Below are 19702 nucleotides of genomic sequence, written 5' to 3' on the forward strand. Positions count from 1 at the left end.
ATTGTGCTGAGCATGTGACTGGATAAATGGGACTTGGATAATACTAATTTTATGAGAGTTTATCCACGGATGTTGTTAAACGCAGACTTCAATTCATCAAGATTTTTGGATTCTCCGTCACCATGGAGGCATGTGAGAAAAAAGTTTTTGGCATAAATTCAATTTAACACAGGTTGAGTAGTTCATATACAAATAATCTTTTTTATTTTGGCTGAAGTATTCCTTTAATTAGTAGTAGGTCAATAGTTGGGTATCACTGATGTATTCAATAAAAGCAATTCTATCAAACAATAAGATACCAAACTGTGTTAAAGGTCAAAGCAGTGACACTGGGATCAAACCCAGCTGTTGCCAAAAAATCCTGATTTCCAACAACAGAAAATAATTTTCAAAGAACACAGTCGACTCCTCTTAAAACAATACGAGAGCTGAGGCTGCCAACAGGGGATTCATTTCAGCCCACCATCGCTCCTCCGCCTCATTCCATCCTTTAACCCTGGGAGATGGTGTTGTCATACTGCTGGACACAGGCCCGGGGTGTGAGTGAGTTTAACTAAACAAAAACACTCCCACCCTGGGATGAAGACTCATGCCCCAGTCAGACCTCCATAAAAACAGCTCTGGTCTGTGTTAATGTGCATGTTTCCAACACATGATAAAACTGGGAGAAAACTGGAGCATCTGGTTATCTCTTCCTAGTTGGGATTTAACAAACCAGCAAAGGAATGTCAATGAAATGAGGAAGAACTGGACTGCTGTGAATAAAGTCTGACACTAGGTGGTAATCTTGTTTTGCAAATGAGTTAAGTTCAGTGGTTCTCATGAGAACCCATGCATGGAGTCAGAGGCTGTTTTAATTTCTTAAAGAGCTTGTTTCCTCAGATATGGTGACAGATGACTGATGATGGTTGATAGATATGTTCAACTCTTCCTGTCTCTACCAGAAAAAAGCAGAACATACATTTAGTTAAGCACTGTAAATCTAGGGTACTTGTTCTTTTTTTCAGTATTTCCATTTTTTGATACTTTATATACTCTATTACATTTCATAAGGTAATATTGCTTTATACTCAACTGGAAGCTGCGAGAATATAACACTGTTGTCTCACCTTTAAGGTACAGCGCCAAAACAGTGTCTGCATAAGCAAGTTTGGATCACGAGCAGGACGGGTGTGATGTTTAGATGACGTGTTATGTGTGCGACCCACCCTGGGAAATTTTTAAAGCGGGTAACAGCAGTTAGCGGCTAACTCAAAGAAGAAGAATAACTGCTGTAAATATCTGCGAACTGAGAAAACAATGACTCAGGAGCTCAGCTGCCATGTAACCGAGGCGATAAATAATTGTGATTGCCATATTAATGCCATTGTTATTGTTAATTAAGCGCAGCAGATGCATGTTATATGTCGCACTTGAGGCCAATGGTGTACTATAAAATGTCATGACTCTTGGTTCTGCGATGCTGGCATGCTGTCTAAAATCAGTTTTCTGCAGAAGGAGTATTTTTAGTTTGTTTAAAAGCAGGACTTGTAATTTTTACATCGTTGTATTAAATATATATTTAGCGTTGCAAGTGGTTGTGGGGGACTTTAGTCATGGGAGTGTCTTTCAGAGAGGAGTATAGAGGCATGGCATATTTCCTGGACTGGGGAACCACTTTAAGGGGGCGTGAAGAGCAGGCAGCCACTGCTTTCTGCAGGGACTGTGGGGCCAGTCTGCCTAATTCCTTAGATTAAAAGCAGCAGTCGGGTGGCTGTAGAGGCAGCATGAAGACAATCTAAACAGCATCATGATTAGAAACGTACTGAGCATGTGGCTTTCATTAGCTGCAGCCTGAACTCACAGCACAACACTGAGGAGCAGGTCTCAGCATCAATGCTGAGCCTGCCAATCAAACATGCGGCCATGAATCTGACATGTTACACTGATGAGCTTTCCACAACACTAATAACGACAGGTTTGCGGTTAAATGAGCACACTGACATGCCAGTGCAAAAGCAATTTCCCTTTTATTAAAAGGCCAAGGCACTGTTGAGTAGCAGCAGAAACACTACCTGAGGTTTGGAAAATCAATACACGTATTCAACAATAAAAACAAGTTGACAAGAAAAATCCCCCCAAAACAAAGTGTTAAATAAACCATGTTGAGTTGTGTGAATACAATTAATGAGAACTAGTGATTGTGTATGCAAAACTGTGAAAATCTTCTATAAACAACGTTTGAGAAAACTGTAAATGTGACACATTTACGAAATTAAGACTTGGCCTGCAGCATTTTAAAATGCTAACAGACGGGTTTACATAAGGTGCATGATCATCCACACAGAGCAATACAAAGGGCTTTCAGACAGCAAAAATATAAAACAAGTACAACTCGAAAATAATGGGCAATTTACTTTACACTTTCTTTTAGCGTTCTGACACAATAAACTTTTTTTTCCAGGTACATAAAAAAAAGTAAAGATTTGCCCTGGTATTGTCTAAAAGTCAGCAAATAAAATGTTTTTTAAAAAATAAAAAAATAAAAGTCCTCGCTTCGTTTGGCTCGTGCTGCGTTTGGTCTATATTTCAGAGTTATAAAAACAAATACGAGTCTACTGTTGAGAACACGACCTCGCCATAAATAATAATAATAAAGTGATGCTGATAAGCATCTTTCTGTTCCCTTTTTTTATCCGCTCTTACCGCTATTTTTTTGGCACACTTTTCCCTTTGTCTGCTTTTGTGCTTAGCACAGGAAAGGGGTTAGTAGGCAAGAACCCACGTGAGAGCGATGGTAACGAAGCTCAGGATTCCTATCATGAGACCAAAGATCACCAGGAGCACAGCCTTAAGACACAAAAAGGAGAAGCAACAAAGTTAGTATCATTACTTACAAGGAAATGGTCAAAATCCTTCCCAGAATTTGCATATATTTCAATGTTTAGTTACCCCAATGGAGTTACAGGATCTGAGGGGTGCCCCGTTTATCTTGAGGTAGAAAATGCCGGGGTAAACAAACATCAGACAGGTGGATGTTGTCGATCCTACGAAAAGAAAGAGGAAAGTTACATGAAATGCACAGACAGCCCACGGCATGTGTCTATAGCAGCTTCATAAGCTGTTCGAGCCGGCCTGCATCATTAATTATGTATAAGTAGATTCTGTGATTTTAGCTCTCACGATCAATAACGGTGAAATATTGACGTCTTGGCTGAGAGCTTGGCTGCTTTTAATGTCTGCTGTAAAGAATGGGGTCAAAGGTTACAGTTAAGCAAAATTATTGTGGTTCTACAATAAAAAAAAATATCATTATATAATTAATAAATAGCAAAATATCAAACAAAACAAGTTTTTCCCATTATATTAAAAACATCACTTACCAACGACTCCAAACACATGACTGATATCAGGCACAAAGATGGCCAGCAGCAGCACCACACTCAGGATGATTACAGTTGAAGTGATGTGGATCAGCCAGGAGAAAGGACGAAATCCAAACAGCAGCAAGGATGCAGCTTTACGGGCCTGGAAAGTACACATAATCAAAGATCAGTCTAAACAAAAATACTCACAAAAGATATACTTTGTTCATAATTCTGACCAAATGTCAGAAAAAAAACTGTGGTGTCGTAGGCCTGGAAGGAAGAAGTTGTTGGTAGGAGTTAAAGGGTTAATCTATTTCCAATGGCAAAACAAGAGCTTAACAAATATGCAGACATTCACTTCATATGAAATTAATCATTGACAACAAATATAAATTCACAAATGACAGTAAAAAAGAAAAACAAATCTACCTCTAATAACCAATAATAATGTTTTTTTAGTGATAAACTTAAGAACCATTAAAAAGCGGAAATATTTAAAAACAAACATTTATTTCATTGAATTTAGTAATAAATCCAGTTACAGTTATATTATGATTTTTTTTTCATTAGTTTGTGTTTTATTTTGTTTTTGAATTTTGTTTCAAATTGGTTCAGTGTCACTTGGTTTCAGTTTGTTTGGTCATTTCAGTTTTTTTTTTTTTACAATTTACTTTTAGTTTAGTTGTTATTATTTTTAGTATCAGTTTTAATCTTTTGTGATTACTTTTATTACATTTTCTTTTTTTTTCATTATAAAAAAAATATTTGACCTAGTAATACTGGAGTTGCAAATTATAAAAAAGAAAAAGAATGAAAGGAAAAAAATCTATATATATATGAAAAAATAATAGTCAAAAAAAGTTACAAATATGGGTTCATAGGATATAATTAAGCTGATTGCATAAATATCATTCCATAGGATATAATTTACTGACAACTGATAAATATAGGCCAGATGACACATTTTACCAACATAAGACACTGTGACCAGCACCATAAATACACACATTTTATAATATGTGGGGTATTTGTCAGGGTTAAGATTTAACATGCTCAGAAGTATTAATAAAAACAAATACAGCAAACATCCCAGTCTCAATAAACATACACACCAATGCATCCTCAAACTTGTGTGTTGACAATCAAACAAAGTTGACAAAGACTAAAACTAAAGACATTTCCTGTATATTTTTATTTTATTTGGTACAAATTGTCATGTCAGTTTGTCATTTTGTTTCTAAAGTCTAGCTTTTATTTTTATTTTAGTTGATTTTTATTTTTTCACACCTATTTTAGTTTAGTTTTAGTTAACTATTATAATCCGGATACTGTTTGATACTTGATACTGCATGGTGTACTCACAGGGAAGAGAATGAGGGGCACAGTCAACAACACGGAGAACAGGATGGCCAGTCGGACCACCATCACCATGATGTCATGAGGCAGAACCTTGTCGTAGCCAAGCAACAGCTCAGAGTCCACATGAGCTACGAGAGGAGACAAGCACGGAGTGAGGGAACAATGCACACTGATATGACAGGGCTCGGAAAAGTATTTACAGTGATAAGTTTCAGTTAAGTGTGTCACTGTAGGCTTACCGTAGAAGGTGAGGTAGCCAAACAGCGCAGAAACAACGTACACAGTGAAGCTGAGGCTAATACTGACATTTGTAATGTTCTGCATCTTGGCCTTAGAGGGTCTGAAAGACACAAGGACACATTCAGTGAATGTTTACTTGGCTGGTGGAGAACTGATTCGGTGATTTTAACAGTAAAGGTGAGAGACTGCAGTACTGACCGGTCCAGTTCGCAGTAGATTGGCAGAATAGCCGTGTGGCACAGGAAGGAGAAGGCCATGGTGGGGATGGCGTAACCGCTCTGTAACACACGTCAGTCGGAGCACAGCCGTCATTAACAACTTATCAGCTTACACTGTTACGCAGGAGTGAGGGGGCAGGTGGGTTTTTGTCGTGGGTATTACTAGTGTTACGTAAAAAAAAATTATACTTTGTTATGGTACTTAAATAAAGTTTTTAAATTTCTGTCAACTCTCGCTTTTACTCCACTACATCTCCTAAAAAAAATGTACACGTTTACTGCGGAACATTTGCCCTAAACATTTTTGTTACTATGTTGCTAGAAATTAAAATCGGAGGGTTTGGCAAGTTAGATCATAGGTTAATCAATCAGTGCACACAACAGCTCTCAGAGCCGCAGATACGTTTCGATTTTAGTGAAGTACAGGCTGCATTTTAATCAAATGCTACATGCTGGTGTCTACATGAGTAGAATTCCACTCGATAATGAGACAGACTTTATGATGGAAGCAGCAAAAGGCATCCAACAAAAGAGAGGGCCAGTAATGACTCAAAGAGACGAAGACGTGATAAGTACATATATGGCGACTGCTCCAGTGCAGTGTGTCAGACCTGAAGCTCAGAAGTTTTCTTTTACAACCTTAACAGCATTTATTTGTACTTTCACTTTCAGTACTTACTTAATATGATAAAAATGACACTTGATGCAAAGGTACAGTCAATATCAGATACATTGAGACTTTTACTCGAGTAGTATACTAACAGAGGACTTCAAACTCTACCAAAGTCATTTTCTCAAGTACGGCCTTCAGATACTTCATCTACTACTGGTAATTACTATCTGGGCTGCAGAATGTGATGATACAAAGTTTAAGTGTGAAATTTACTGAGTAAATTTATTCAGCAGATGGAAATATACATTACTAAATACTGTGTAATTCATAACTGTATAGGATCTTCTTGCAAACATTTTCAAGTTGTGTTTAAACCATAGACCGTATATAAGAAAAATGGACTCAGTAAAGCCAATATGGAGTGTCTTAAACGTTATTGTTTCTAATGGCCACTCATTGCAAAAAGAAGGCCAATTGTATAAAAGTCAATGAGAAAATTCACCAACTTCATTATATAGTCCTATTTAAAGAGAAAAGACGTAAAGCAGGGTATGTTTTAGGGCGTGGCTACTTTGTCATAGACAAGCGGCTACCTCAGTGACCTGCCAATCAGAATAGAGGTACCCTCTCAGCCAAATTTGGTCAATTCTGGCTTCCAAAAATCAAGATGGTGACTGCCAAAATGCAGAACTGGAGGTTTCAAAATGGTAGTCCACAAAGCGATGGGTGATGTAACAGTGTCCACTTCTTTAATACAGTCTATGGTTTAAACATCTGGACCAAATATGTGCTTGGTTTAATTCTGCACGTACATATGGTCTTTACGTGTAACATAAATATGAGTGACAGCTGGACATCCTCACAAATTCAGCCCAAACTGAGGAAGAGGGTGTGACTTGTCACCAGCAGACATAACAACTTCTCACTGCCACCTCATGGCTTCTGCATGTGCAGCTCAGAGGAAAAAAGTCTGTTTTCACACACGTACCTTACTGGAGACGATGAAGAGTTTGGGTATACATTCTGAGTCAGAGGAATTTGATATCTGGAGAAAAAAAGGAGAGAAGAGAGAGTGTGTTATTTCTGAGAGGAGATGACTTCTGCAGTGCTGCAAATGGAAGAAACATGAAGCTAGATTCCATCTCCTGGCTTTGGAGTTAAAAGGAAAACAACCATCTGAGTAAACTGTGCCAGGTCTGAGGCCATACTCCGGTCTGTGTAATTCCTAAAGGGCAGAGGTCATTTCCAGACTGATACAAGGTCACCTGAGCTTCCTTCCCCTCAGGACTGGCACCATTCACCATACACAGCTCTCTGCAGCCTTCTCTGGTCCTCATCAGCCAGAGCCGACATAATCAGTAAACTCAGTCTCCTGGGTTTTCCTCATAATCCTATGACCATGACCGTCAGGTCCAAACTACCTACCTCAGACCTGCAGTATCTTATGTGTGTGTCTGTGTTAACGTGGACACTAACAGAAAGAAACTGGGGTTGTTTTTACCTGAAAGGCAGCTGAGAGTGTTGTTATGTTGTGAGGCAGTGGGCAGGGGATGGACCATTTCTTTATCACGACCTGGAGAGCAGACGACACAACAAGTCAACAACAGAAGGCTGAAAAAACTGAAATAACAGCTTCATGGTTGTATGCCTCCGGCAACCAGTCAAAGCAGAGTTTACATCCATCTCTGTCCAGACACATATGTAGCCATGACAGTAGACGTTGCTTCAAATATGGAAGTTGCTGCACAGAAGTGTTGTTGAGGTGTGATGTTGAATAATTTGATTTAATTTCTTGTTATCTTCAGAAAAAAATTGCAAATTTGTCTTAAAAAATATACTTAAATACAAAAAAACATTCAACCAATCAACAAAACCATACTGCAAACACTACAAATCTATCAGACATTGCAAAAAAGGGAATGCAGTGCAACACATTTATTATTCCTATTACGTTCAGTGTTCAAACCCCGGTTCCCTGAGGCTACGTAGAAGCCATGCTCTGATTTTAACAGGGTGACAGACTGAGGAGTGGATGTTTGTGCCAAATTTGAATTTGAATTTAAATTTGAATTTGAATACTTGAGATGTTTTTTTGAGATTGAGACAGACGGACGTACGGACAGAAAAAAACATCACGCTTCACGCCACGGCTGTCACAGGTGCAGAGTCATACAAAAAATGTTTTTTAAGGTATATATTTGGACTAAGTTTATATTTCCTGTTATGTTTATGCTTCTTCTTACTCATTTTCACTCATCTACACTGATGGAATTTATTATGTCTTTCTTTTTCTCTTTTTGTTGTTAATGTTTTTACTGTAATTGTTGTATTTTACATGTTCGAAATAAAGATATCAATCAATCAAGCAATCAAAACAATCAACAATAACCTTACCACAACTGCAAAATACAGCATAAAGAAAAAGGCGATGCTGCTGGTGTAGCCCAGGAAGCCTGTACAGGTGAGAGAAAGATCTGGTGAGAAACAACAATTCAAATCAGTCGGGGCAGTAAATCAAGATTAGATCTATATATACTTACCAATTTTAGGCAACATTGCCAGAGGTAGAACAACACTAAGTGTGGCAAGGATCAGAAGCAATCTGCCGTCTTCATACCAGACAGGTCTGGAAAAAACATGGGGACATGAATTTTTAAATGCTGAATCAAGTAATCTTTCCTGCATTGTCAGGGGCGACAGATGAATCTTCAGCGCCTTAAAACGGACCAACTCTGGAAATTTGTCTCCATTTCGTGCTCAAATACAGAGCGACAGATTCATCATGTGGTACGAATTAAGGGCTTTAGTTCTTGCAAACCATAACAATTATGTAATTCACATGCAAACGTTGTGTCGCTCCGTCAGATGAGACCACATTTCACTTGCTGGGTTTTAGAGAGGGGGAATAATATTTTCCTTTGCTGAGGGATAGCCTTGGCGGTTTATACGGGATTGGGGAGCTCGAGGAGGAGGAGGAGGAGGAGGAGGGGCAGTGTACGAGGTGACACATGTGGAAGGCATGCTGGCTCCACTGGGGTCGGGGTCGGATGGGAAGGGTGCTGCAGTGTGTTGGACCGCAGCGTGGGGTCATGAGGGACTGGCTCCACCACTCTTTATGAGGCTCCCACAGTCAGCAGCACCTGCTCTGACCACATCAACACCCACTGACCCTTGTTTGGCAGTTTCACAGCTGTGGCGTTACCATAGGCGCTGATGGATTTGTCTCTGCGTCTACGCCGTTTTCTGCCCTGTAACTGGATGTCAGGGAGACCTCCGATCTGACCCTGACTCTCTCCTGTTCAATCACTTCTACTATAACCTAAGTTTAGCTGAAGCACCCGACCGCAGCTTCACTAACCCCCCTCTCCACTTTTACACAACGTTACGCACACACAGGGACGTATAAAAATCTCCACCACCACCAGGATCCACTCAGGAGGCTCGAGGCTTACTGTAAAGACGCAGGATACCTAGAAGACCCATGAAATGTTCCACATTTCACGGTATAACAAGATGCAGGATAGCTCTCAGTTAAGACTGGAGTATGACTGCCAATGAGTCAATCTCACATAGTGTTGAAGATCAGTGTAAATCTGGCAAACGCAGCAAAAACCCAAATCCACAGCTGTACTAAAACACGATGGGTGAAACTTAAAACAAGGGTCCGTACAAACAGGAGAAAGTCAAATTCAAGGACTTTCAAATAGTTTCTCAAGCATTAGTTTTTGTTATTCAAGCTGAAATTGTTTTCTCCACAACCTTCTCTTGCCAGAGAGTTGCGAAGATTCATAAAGGGAGCAAACTCATGTTTCCAGAGTTACATAACCAATTTGCTCAGTTAAGGCATGTAATTGGCAAAAGACAAAAAACAGGATAATGTACTGAAATGTCCTAAAATCCTACAAATGTCCTAAAGTCCTTGAAACATCCTGAAATCCAAGAAACCTCCTCAAATCCCAGAAATGTCCTTAAATCCTAGAAACGGACAAAAGGACAAAAAAAGTGCCAAGCGAGCAGGACGCAGCTCATATCACACATACAGCATTAAAAAAATAACAGCAAGCATGGCTGTTCTCTGCTTCCTGGTTAAAAATATTTTTAGAATAATATAAAACCATTTATTTATTTCATTTTTTTCCAAGTACTTGTTTCTTAAAGAACCAAGTTAAAAAATGTCTGATTTTCAAGGTATTGCAATACTTTAATGCCAAATTCAAGTTATTTAAGCACCTCAAGCTTGTGCTGTACGCAGAGTCCATTAGCAAAGACAGAGACTGAAAAGACTGAGCGCAACTGTGTTTTTGCTCTGCCGCATTATGATAAATGAACCAGAAAAAAGAAACTCTGTTTAATATAAAACAACTCGTTCATTAGGGCTTTGATGGGATCGAGTGTACGTCTGTTAACATCCCAAAAGCCGCTCATTAACAGAAATGTTTTGTTTCCCTCAGCAGTGAGCTGTAATTAGAATGGCAAAACTGATATCCCCTTGTATCAGTCTGATTCCGGGGAACATGTGCGAGAGATTTGGGGGTGAAAGGAGAGCACTAATACAAAGCAGCTGTGTGGGGAAGATTCAGATGTTGACGGATTGGGCCGAGAGCAGCTACAACTCTCGCTTAAACCAGTGTGGCCAATAATAAAGTGATAGAAGTTACATTCTTGGCCCGCGACGTCTCTGTAAGGCTGGTCCATGTAGGCCAATGAAAGACACGGCCTGCTCATGATGGGTGATGTATGGCTCTCCGCTGTAAATACATTTCCTCTGGGCCAGTTTCCCTCCAGTTGCTCACAGACATTAGTAGTGTATGTGGTTTGGTGAGAGATCTTCATCCACCACATTATTCATACGTTTCTCATTGCTCTGTTAATTCCAGTTTGTGTAGCTTTGTGGTGTCAAATTTGACTTATTTGAAGGCCAAAGGTATAATCTACAACATCATGGGAACAGGGCTGACTCATTCGTTATCTTAGTGCAGCTAATCTAAAAGAATGGTTCGGTTTTAACCCGCAGCTGTGACAGATTTTGAACCAAATTTCCTTATTGGCGAGGAAGAGAGCTGATGTACCCACCCTTCATTGGCTGAGCTCATGAAGCTTTTGATGGTTGCAGGAAGCTCCGACTTCAGGATGAACAAATAGGATGACATGGCTGAGGGAAGAGAGGAAAAAAAGAAATACTAGATCACAAACATAGCAGATGACTCTGTGTTGCTGAAAGCAATCCTAAATTGCTGTGCAAGGGTGGTGTGTGTTTTCCAGCACGGGGAAATGGAAGGCAGGGTGGAGAGGGAACCACGGCTCTGAGTTAATGCAGATGGGTGGGGCAAGCAGCTCAAGGGGATCACTGGCAAAGCCCTCGGTGCAGAGGAGCAGACATTATGCAGATCTTCCAACTGCTGGAGACCGGAGTAGCAGCCAGGATGGAGAGGTGCAAGCGGGGGGAGGAATGCTAACAATAATGATCTCTGACGCTAATCCAGGTATTTCTCCCACTGCTCCACCTCACGAGGAAACAGGATATTATCAGCCTCCGATGGGCTCCTTCCAATGGACAGCCAGTCAGAGAGGGGATCAGGGTCACTTCCTGAGGGTCATACAAGCCCCCAATAACCAGTAGTGTAATGTGATGAAGTAGCAATACTGTGTTAAAAGGTACTTAAGTATTTTTAGGAGTATCTGTACTTAACTTTTGTTTTTATATTTCTGTTTTACCTTTACCCTACTACATACCCTTAATAAAATGTATACTTTCACTCCACTACATTTTCCCAAAATTATTTTAGTTACTTACTACAAAATAGGGGAGGATGGAGGGATGAGCGTATGAATAAACAAATAAAAGGGAAGGAAAAACTGGATTTTGTTCTTTAAATCCTTTAAGCTGTAAAAAGAGACCTTTTTATTCAAGTGTAATGTACGCTCCATTTTTAATGGACATATGTTACCAAGAAATCAGCATTTACTTTTACTTTAACTTTCAATACTTACGTACATTTAATATAATAAAACTACTTTCTATACTTAAGTACAGTAATTATCAGATAGTTTTCTATACTTTTATTCAAGTGTGGCTTCATCCAACACTGCCAAAAACACCGGGACGAAAATGGAAGGAGATGGAGGATGTTTCTGTCTGATTCAGTTGCAGCGTGTTTTCAGTCATAAAGGGAGATAATGTAAAGGGGTTTACATCTGCGAAGCCAGGCAGAGCCAGAGTTAGCCGGGACCTCTTTGCTCAAGGGCAGGTCTAGCACTCGCCGCTAAATAAGCCTAGACCATAATCCCTCAGATCCTGTATTTGTTTATAAAAGAAAATTCCTCCAATAACCCTTGAGCCCACACAGACGCAAGGACACTCTGCAAATGCCATTTATAAGCACTAAAATCTGTCAATGAGGTTATTCTGGGGCAGCTGATTTAGTGTTTTTAGCTCAAAAGTTTCCCTGCAATTTAAACAAGCCACAAAAAAACTTTTCAACCACACAAAGACACATTGTCAGGGATCACACAACAGGCATGGTGCAATGGTTTAGTTTCATGCAGTTGGTTACTGTAAACCAGTGATACTCAACTTATGGCCTGCGGGCCAAATTTGGTCCCCAATAGGAATTGTTCTTGTACTTTTAGTATACATAAGGTGCCAAAGGGCATAAAACAGCCTGAAATTAGAGCTTGCATAAAACAGCATGAAATTAGAGCTTGTTTATAAAAAAAAGTGCCAGTGGAGGATCTCCCACACCTACTGACAGAAGTCCTAACTAAGCCCCTAATGTCCTAAAATCCTAGAAATGTGCTAAAATCCCAGAAAGCTCCAAAAATCCTTTAAAAATTTATAAAATCCTTGAAATGTTCTTAAGTCCTAGAAAAGTCTTAAAGTCCCAGAAACATCCTGAAATCCTAGAATGTCCTTAAGTCCTACACACATATATTGGGCTGCTACAACTGGCCCCTGGCCTCCTGTCATTTTGCAAAAGTGGCCCGCAAGCAAAGCAAGTTGAGTATCCCTGCTGTAAGCACGACACTTTCATGGGAATTCCTGGTACTTACGTCTCTAAACAAAAAAAGGCCCTTGAGTGAAGAAAAAGGATTGTTATTGGCCAAATGGTAGGAAAACATGTTTTTATAATAAGCATGTATATGAAAAAAATAAAAAATTCAAGGAAAACTGATGTAAGCCTTCTGTGTGTGGTCAGTGAACAGTGGGAGAGTGTGTTCAACATAAGACAGAGCCACTTTCATTTCATTAAAGAGTGAGGGGACAGGCTGGCTGTGAGAGCCCTGGGCTGGTCAGTAATTAAGGTCAATTGGCCCATCAGCCTTTGGCAGTACAGATGAATGTTTACCCAGAGTGAGGCTAATTGCACTCTTATAAAAGGGGCCCGGGGTGGAGAGTGATGCATGCTGGAGTGCTGGCTCTCACACTCTCACACATACTGCCCCATGCTGGGAAAACCACAAACATACCAGAGGGCACGGCAGTAATCCACTCAGCCGTGTCACTAATGACTGTGGAGGAGCGATCACCTCAGCTCTCCACTGTCTGTGGCTGAGGGACGAGCAGAGATGGCAGAGAGAGAGAGAGAAGTGTGTGTGGGTGGGGGGATTAAGGGAGGGGTCCCATTAGGTTACTCAACACTGGGTGGGTTTACCATCAGTGATCAATTAGACAAGAAGTCAGGTTTCAGGCCCAGGGGAGCGGGCAGAGAGGACAGCGGCTACGGGGTCAGAGGTTATCAGGGAGTCCAGATAATAGACTCACAGGAAGAAGGGAGGGAGTGAGCGCAGAGGCTTCGGGTCACCAGCAGGAGGCACTGTCTGCCTCCAAAATACACTGGCCAGAGTCTGGCCCCTTCAACACTTTACTTACAAAAAAACCCCACAAAATCGGTTTATGTCCGACATGTCAAAAGAAGTGTATGTAACTGTAGAGTGAAATGGGAGCTGACTTACCACCAATGTTTTGGATAAGAATAGAAATTCCAACCAGAACCTAAAAAGAAATTTGAAAAGGAGGTTCGTGTGAAAATCTCTTCTCGTCATGTTTAGTTTTAGCATAGTTTGTTTGTACACAATTAAAAACTGCATAAAATCCAGTTGAATAAAATAAACAAAAAACAAAATGTATCAGGAGAGGTCAAGAAGCCAGAGGCTTATACAAATGAACCTCTTCAACTTGAAAACAACAACAATAACAAAAGCAAAGCAAAAACAAAAAAAAACCTACTAAGTTAACATAAATGACAACAACAAAAATAACCAGTGAGTCAACATTAATCCAACAAAAACCAAGAATTACATACAACACAAAACAAAGTGGAACAGAAAAATGGAAATATGTATATGTATATATATATATATATATATATATATATATATATATATATATATATATATATATATGAAAATAATTAAACATCATGAATTAAATGTAATAATCATCATGTAATATCATTCCATGTCTGTACACCTCGATATCTGAGGGAAATATAACTGAGGGAACTCACTTTTTTTTTTGACCGGGCAAAATAATCCAAAAGACAACACTTACTTTTCCTGGTTTCTGCAAGGCTCTTCCTCCAAGCTCTTCATATGAATTAATACCTAAGAAAGTCAAATACAAAACTATCAGACCCACTCCACTACTAAAACAATGCACCACAGATCCAGCATTGCACTCCTGTAACATCATGACGGACAGTTTAAAACAGAAAGGACCAAAACTGATACAGCAGAACCTGAAATGTTGTCGTGTGCAACTTGACAGCTAACAGTCTGATGTAGATTTGGGTGGGTTACGCGAAAAGTGGCTAAATTTGTGTAATGCTGAAATACTTGCAAATGATTGCATAATTATTGTAGTATGAATCACATTGTATTGTATACAGTGTTGTGTTTCTAACGTAATTAATTAGCCTATTTAGATAACTTGCTGGGTTGAAATGCTTATGGCCCACAGAATAATAAATAGATATGAAATTATTGCCCTTTTTGCTAGAGGACCTGATGACAATTGTTACAGCATCTGATGCTGACACATGACTGAACAGAGATGATTTGTGGAATAAAATCATGCAGCTGGTAAAAGTGTTTTTTGTTTAAAGAAGACACTGCAAGACAATGTTATACATAGCAATACTCCCAAACAGAAACAGAGACATTGCTCTTGTTTTCGAGACCTGTAACGTTATCCCGACCACACAGTCATACCCTCAGGATTTTTAAATACACTGTCTATTGTAATACATTGATACCGCCCAAGCCTAATGTCAATTTGATTGACAAATACATCTTGAAAGACTGCAAAATTTTACTCTGGGATTTTTTTCAGTTGATTTAAAAAAAAAAAAGAGTATTGACAGAAAACTGCATTTAACTAGTTTATAGTGTAACTATCTAACTATGTGTTCAGATCAGTGTTCAATTTTGTTATTAAAAAAGTCAGTAATAGTTTTCTTTTTTGTCATGCGACAAGCTTTGTAGATAAGCAAATGTAATGATAACTGTAACCTTCAACTATTTCATACAACAATGCAGCATTTCAATAATGCTGCAACCCTCTCTCTGGAACCACAAAAGACTTTTTACACACACACACACACACACACACGCACACACGCACACACACGCACATGCACACGCACGCAGTAGTACTCCCCAAGGCCTGACAAACACTTTAAAGTGTGAATTTGATTGGAGTTCCCTTTAAAAGTTGATCAAACATTAGGATAGGATGTCACTACCTTCAGGAGTCTCTTACCAATCACTGGGTGATCATTGATAAACAAAGACCAACTGTTATCTCTATTTATCTTAAATTGTTGCTCCTTTGAAAATTTTAAACATTATTAACCCATCACCTGATTCACTTAGGAAGGAAATAAAGACACAAAGAGATAGTACTACATCTGCTGCTTCCCTGAACACTAATCTAATTGAGATAAACAAGCGGGGAAGTGAAGTTAGATTGTGAAAAGTCAAAAGTTAGATTGTGTATTGATTGTAAGTCTCTCACCTGTTTGGTCACATAGCGTCAGAAGGAGATGTATAGAGTACGCAGCCAGGCTGGACACCAGTACTAACAGGATACTGTGGAGAAAAGGTACAAAGAGTAGAACTTAGTGTACATGTAGTTGTATTTGGGTCAGATATTTATCCATTTGAAACCCGGATTAACATCAGTTTTCTAGTGCTGTGTTCGGACGCCTTTCACAAGCTATTTAACCCTTTGAAACCTGAGCAGATTAGTTTGATTTCTTTTTAAAACATGCAAAATGAGCAGCCTGGCAAGAAATGTCTCAAGAAAGTTGCAAGAAATCAGTAATGTGACAAGAAAATGACCTAAAAAAAATCTTCTACAGTATATAAAATAAATACTTTTATTACATTCATTTTTTTTTTTAAACTTATTTCGTACTTATTTTTGGGCCATGTCTTGTTGAGTTGTTTAGTGCCCCTTCCCCATATTTTTACCAATTTACTCAGGTGTCAAAGGGTTAAACAGAAGATATGGCAGACGGTGTAGTGAGAGCATTCTTACCAAAAACCAACTATTCCAGTGTTGGCCATAGCATAAGCTAATCCGAGTATACCGCTGCCCATGATGGCGTTCATGAGGTTAAACACGGAGGAGGCGAAGGAGGCTCCTTTGGCTCTGGTCTGCGCTGACCCCTGCACACACAGCACAGATATCACATGCGGATATAAAAAGGTAAAATAATGAGTGTGAAGACAAAGGAGCAGAAGAAAGCAGATTATTTTTGTAAGAGCTTTACGAGAATTGCTCCTGACAGTATTAAGAACAACTGGCGGGCCCTGATGATGGATGTCATGAAACGACACTGCAGAGGCATGCAGGATCAGGGGATGGAAATGGGAATGGATGGGCTGGGATTTGAGCTGCTGGCGGTGGGACAGCTGCCTGAGCTCAGGATAAGGGGAGCTGCCCAAACTGCTTGACCTCTCTAATAGGGGATATCCTGGAGAGAACGAGTGGCAACTCTGGTGTCAGTGTCACAACAAGCTCGGATTGACCTGCAGGCCGCCGAATCAGATTCACCCTGCGTTACAGTGCAGGAAGACAGGAAGTAAAGCATGACACCTGATGGAGAAAGTGCTGTGCAATGTATCAGTATTATATCAATATTGTGATATGAGATCAGATATCCTCGTAGATTTTGGATATCATTCGCGTTCTCTTTTCCTGGTTTTAAAGGCAGCATAACAGTAAAGTGATTTTCTGAACTCATCAGACTGTTACAGCTGTTTTAATACTTGTCCTTACCTGCTTATTTATTATATTAACATTACAAATGATTATTTATTCAAAATCTGATAGTGTTAATATTTTGTGAAAGCACCAATACTCAACTCTACAATATTTCAAGGTATTTAATAAATTTTAAAAAATTATAATATTGGATTTTCTCCATATCACACAGCCATTTATGTAAATGTCGACAGGATGCTGTGTGAAACTGTCATGCAGCAAATTGACACAAATTTGAATATACAGTGCTAAGAATGTGACTTTTAAAATAAATATGAACTGTTGTGTTATATAATAATATTATACTATACTTTTAACTTTTTTTTCTTGATTTCTTCTCAACATTATCATTATTACAGTTCCACTGTTATCTCTATCCTTTCTTCTATTATTACTTAATTTTAATTATTTTGTTAATTAATTTATAAATTTCATTTATTATTGTTGTCATGTATTATTATTAGTAGTAGTAGTTCATCGGCTGTTACTATCACAGTACCCCAGCTCACCACTATCATTGATACAACAGTTAATTTATTAACTGATTGATTAATTAATAAATTAATTTTATCTTTATTAACTGAAAAGCTTAAAGAAAACCTTGTGATTTCAGTCAAAACTAACATTTTTGACAAGTCCGACAACTTGGATTACAGATTACAGTTTTACTTGTGCATCTACTTGTGTATGCAACTTTGAATTAATGAACTTATTTATTTATTTTTATTGTTTATTTTTTATTATTATTGAGTCTTTACTCTCTTCGGCTGTCATATAATCAGGATGTTTTTTTTCTATTTTGTCATTAATTTGCTTAATTGTTTCAGTAATGTACCTCTAAAGCTGCATTCATCACCTGCTCATACCTGTTAAGGGTCACAGTGGAGTTCAAGCATCTCCCTGTCACTGCTTATCTCACCTGTATCCTGATCTACTTTACATCGCAGATTTGTTTCAGATTGTTGATGGGATCAATCTAGATTAAGGGCTGAATCGTCTGATCTTTACCATGTGTAATGAGTCATTAAGACAATGCAAAGATGTTTCCGCTGTCACCGCTTCCTTTTTGAGTGGGTGTGAATGACCCTGATTGATCAGTGTAGGAATCCACCAACACACTCAGATCACTCATCACCACTGATGAAGAGGCTCTACAGAAACTCGACATTGATCCACACTCCTCTGCATGTGTCTATTATCAGAATATGTGATGTGAAGAATATGGAAGAGAAAAACCACCCAAAATTAGAATTTTCACAGTAAAAGTATAGGATGTGCTAAAAAAGCCATCGTAAATCTGAACCATTTTCTCTACTGGAATCTAACAATGATATAATATGGTGAAAAATATCAATTAAAATATTTTTAAAAATCAATATTTATATAGTATGTCGTATATCACAGGGAAAATTTGACTTTAAGGGCACACAAGTTAAAATTCTAATTGACAACGATGACTTTTCTTGGCTTTGTTAGTAGCACATAGCAGCAGAATGGTATTGTATTAAATATTATAATTTAAGGAAGAGAGCGAGAAAGCCAAGCAGGTGTATCAGTGCTGCAGAATATACGTAAATAAGCATTAAATACATTAAGAAAGATAAATCAATATTTTTGAAAACATGAATTTACTGAAACTTGGAGACATTTTCAATGCCTGACTGGAAGCCGTCAAATAAAACTTTTTGAATCTTAAACAAAAAAACTCATTGAATCAATCACTAGTGTTAAAATGACCAACTCAAAACACTATCACAGTCAATGATGAGCAATGCATGTCTTGATTGGGATGTGGCTGGTACTTACATAACCAGGGTTATGTCATCTTTACTGATGTTGAGAATTTGGAAATGTTTAACAACTGCAGAGGAGTTTACATGCTACAAGTACAGAAAAGTGCTCTGTGTTTCTTTTAAATTTAACCTTTAACCTTTATTTATTTTAAAGATACAATAACAATTCTTGTTAATATGGTTTGCTATTTTTCCCTGGCTATTTCATAGTTTTGTAATGATTTCATTTTTCTCAGTCTGTCTCTCTTTTTAAAACTGATTTTCAGGCTATTGTCTTGTCACCTTTCACTAATTTCTGCAATTAATGGGACATATCTTGTCAAGTTGATTATTACTTCGCTATTTTTTGGGGAAATAAAAATATTGGATTTCCCCTATAAGTGCTGACAGAGGCAGAAAGGAGAGAGGAAGCCGAACAGCTGAAAAGCACGTGATTTCAGTCATGATCAGCAATATGACAAGTCAGACAACTTAGTTCAACAGTAGTTTCTCTGTGCATGACAAAAAAGTTACTGCTGCTTATTCCAGAGGTTCAAACATTTAGACTGAATTTGTGACTCTCAGCGGTGAAGAAGCTGTTTCAGTACTTACATTTGATAATAAAGGTGTAGTTTCGTTTCCCTCGATGTCCCCGGACACACGTTCACTGTATAAATCTGCGTTTGCATTTCTACTGATGCTCATTTTCTCCAAAACTCACGACACAAACTACTGTAACTGACTCTCTGTGCCTCGTGCCAAACTCCTCACTCCGGTTACCCTGACGACCTGAGGCGTTATGGTACCATCCTCTGTTGAGTCACTTTTATACACTCCTCTTATCAACTTTATCAGCGTCCGACTGTTGTTGTTTATCACCCGTC

At 38.7% G+C, this 19702-nt stretch overlaps 1 protein-coding gene across 1 annotated transcript; it reads right to left on the reverse strand.

The window, feature by feature from the left end:
• Positions 1-1990: 1990 nt before the first annotated feature.
• slc38a6 (solute carrier family 38 member 6) lies at positions 1991-19697 on the reverse strand. Its single transcript, XM_042501422.2, has 16 exons — positions 19431-19697; positions 16318-16448; positions 15793-15866; positions 14329-14381; positions 13731-13770; positions 10851-10929; positions 8318-8403; positions 8172-8230; positions 7279-7350; positions 6766-6822; positions 5145-5224; positions 4946-5046; positions 4710-4834; positions 3363-3507; positions 2932-3026; positions 1991-2829 (listed from the first exon to the last, which is right to left on the reverse strand). The coding sequence occupies exons 1-16, from the start codon at positions 19521-19523 to the stop codon at positions 2746-2748; spliced, it is 1374 nt and encodes a 457-aa protein (XP_042357356.2). The 5' UTR covers positions 19524-19697; the 3' UTR covers positions 1991-2745.
• Between the last annotated feature and the right edge of the window lie 5 nt (positions 19698-19702).

Source organism: Plectropomus leopardus, chromosome 14 (genome assembly GCF_026936395.1).
Source record: "Plectropomus leopardus strain MGB_pleo_1.0 chromosome 14, ASM2693639v1, whole genome shotgun sequence".
Taxonomy (NCBI): Eukaryota; Metazoa; Chordata; class Actinopteri; order Perciformes; family Serranidae; genus Plectropomus; species Plectropomus leopardus.

Excerpts from the sequence above, each read along its gene's own strand:
- slc38a6 (XM_042501422.2), bottom strand. The coding sequence starts at position 19,523 with ATGAGCATCAGTAGAAATGCAAACGCAGATTTATACAGTGAACGTGTG. Across the intron at positions 8,404-10,850 it reads ATGAGCTCAGCCAATGAAGG|ACCTGTCTGGTATGAAGACG; the intron begins GTGGGTACATCA and ends TGTTTTTTCCAG. Across the intron at positions 3,027-3,362 it reads TCATGTGTTTGGAGTCGTTG|GATCGACAACATCCACCTGT; the intron begins GTAAGTGATGTT and ends TTCTTTTCGTAG.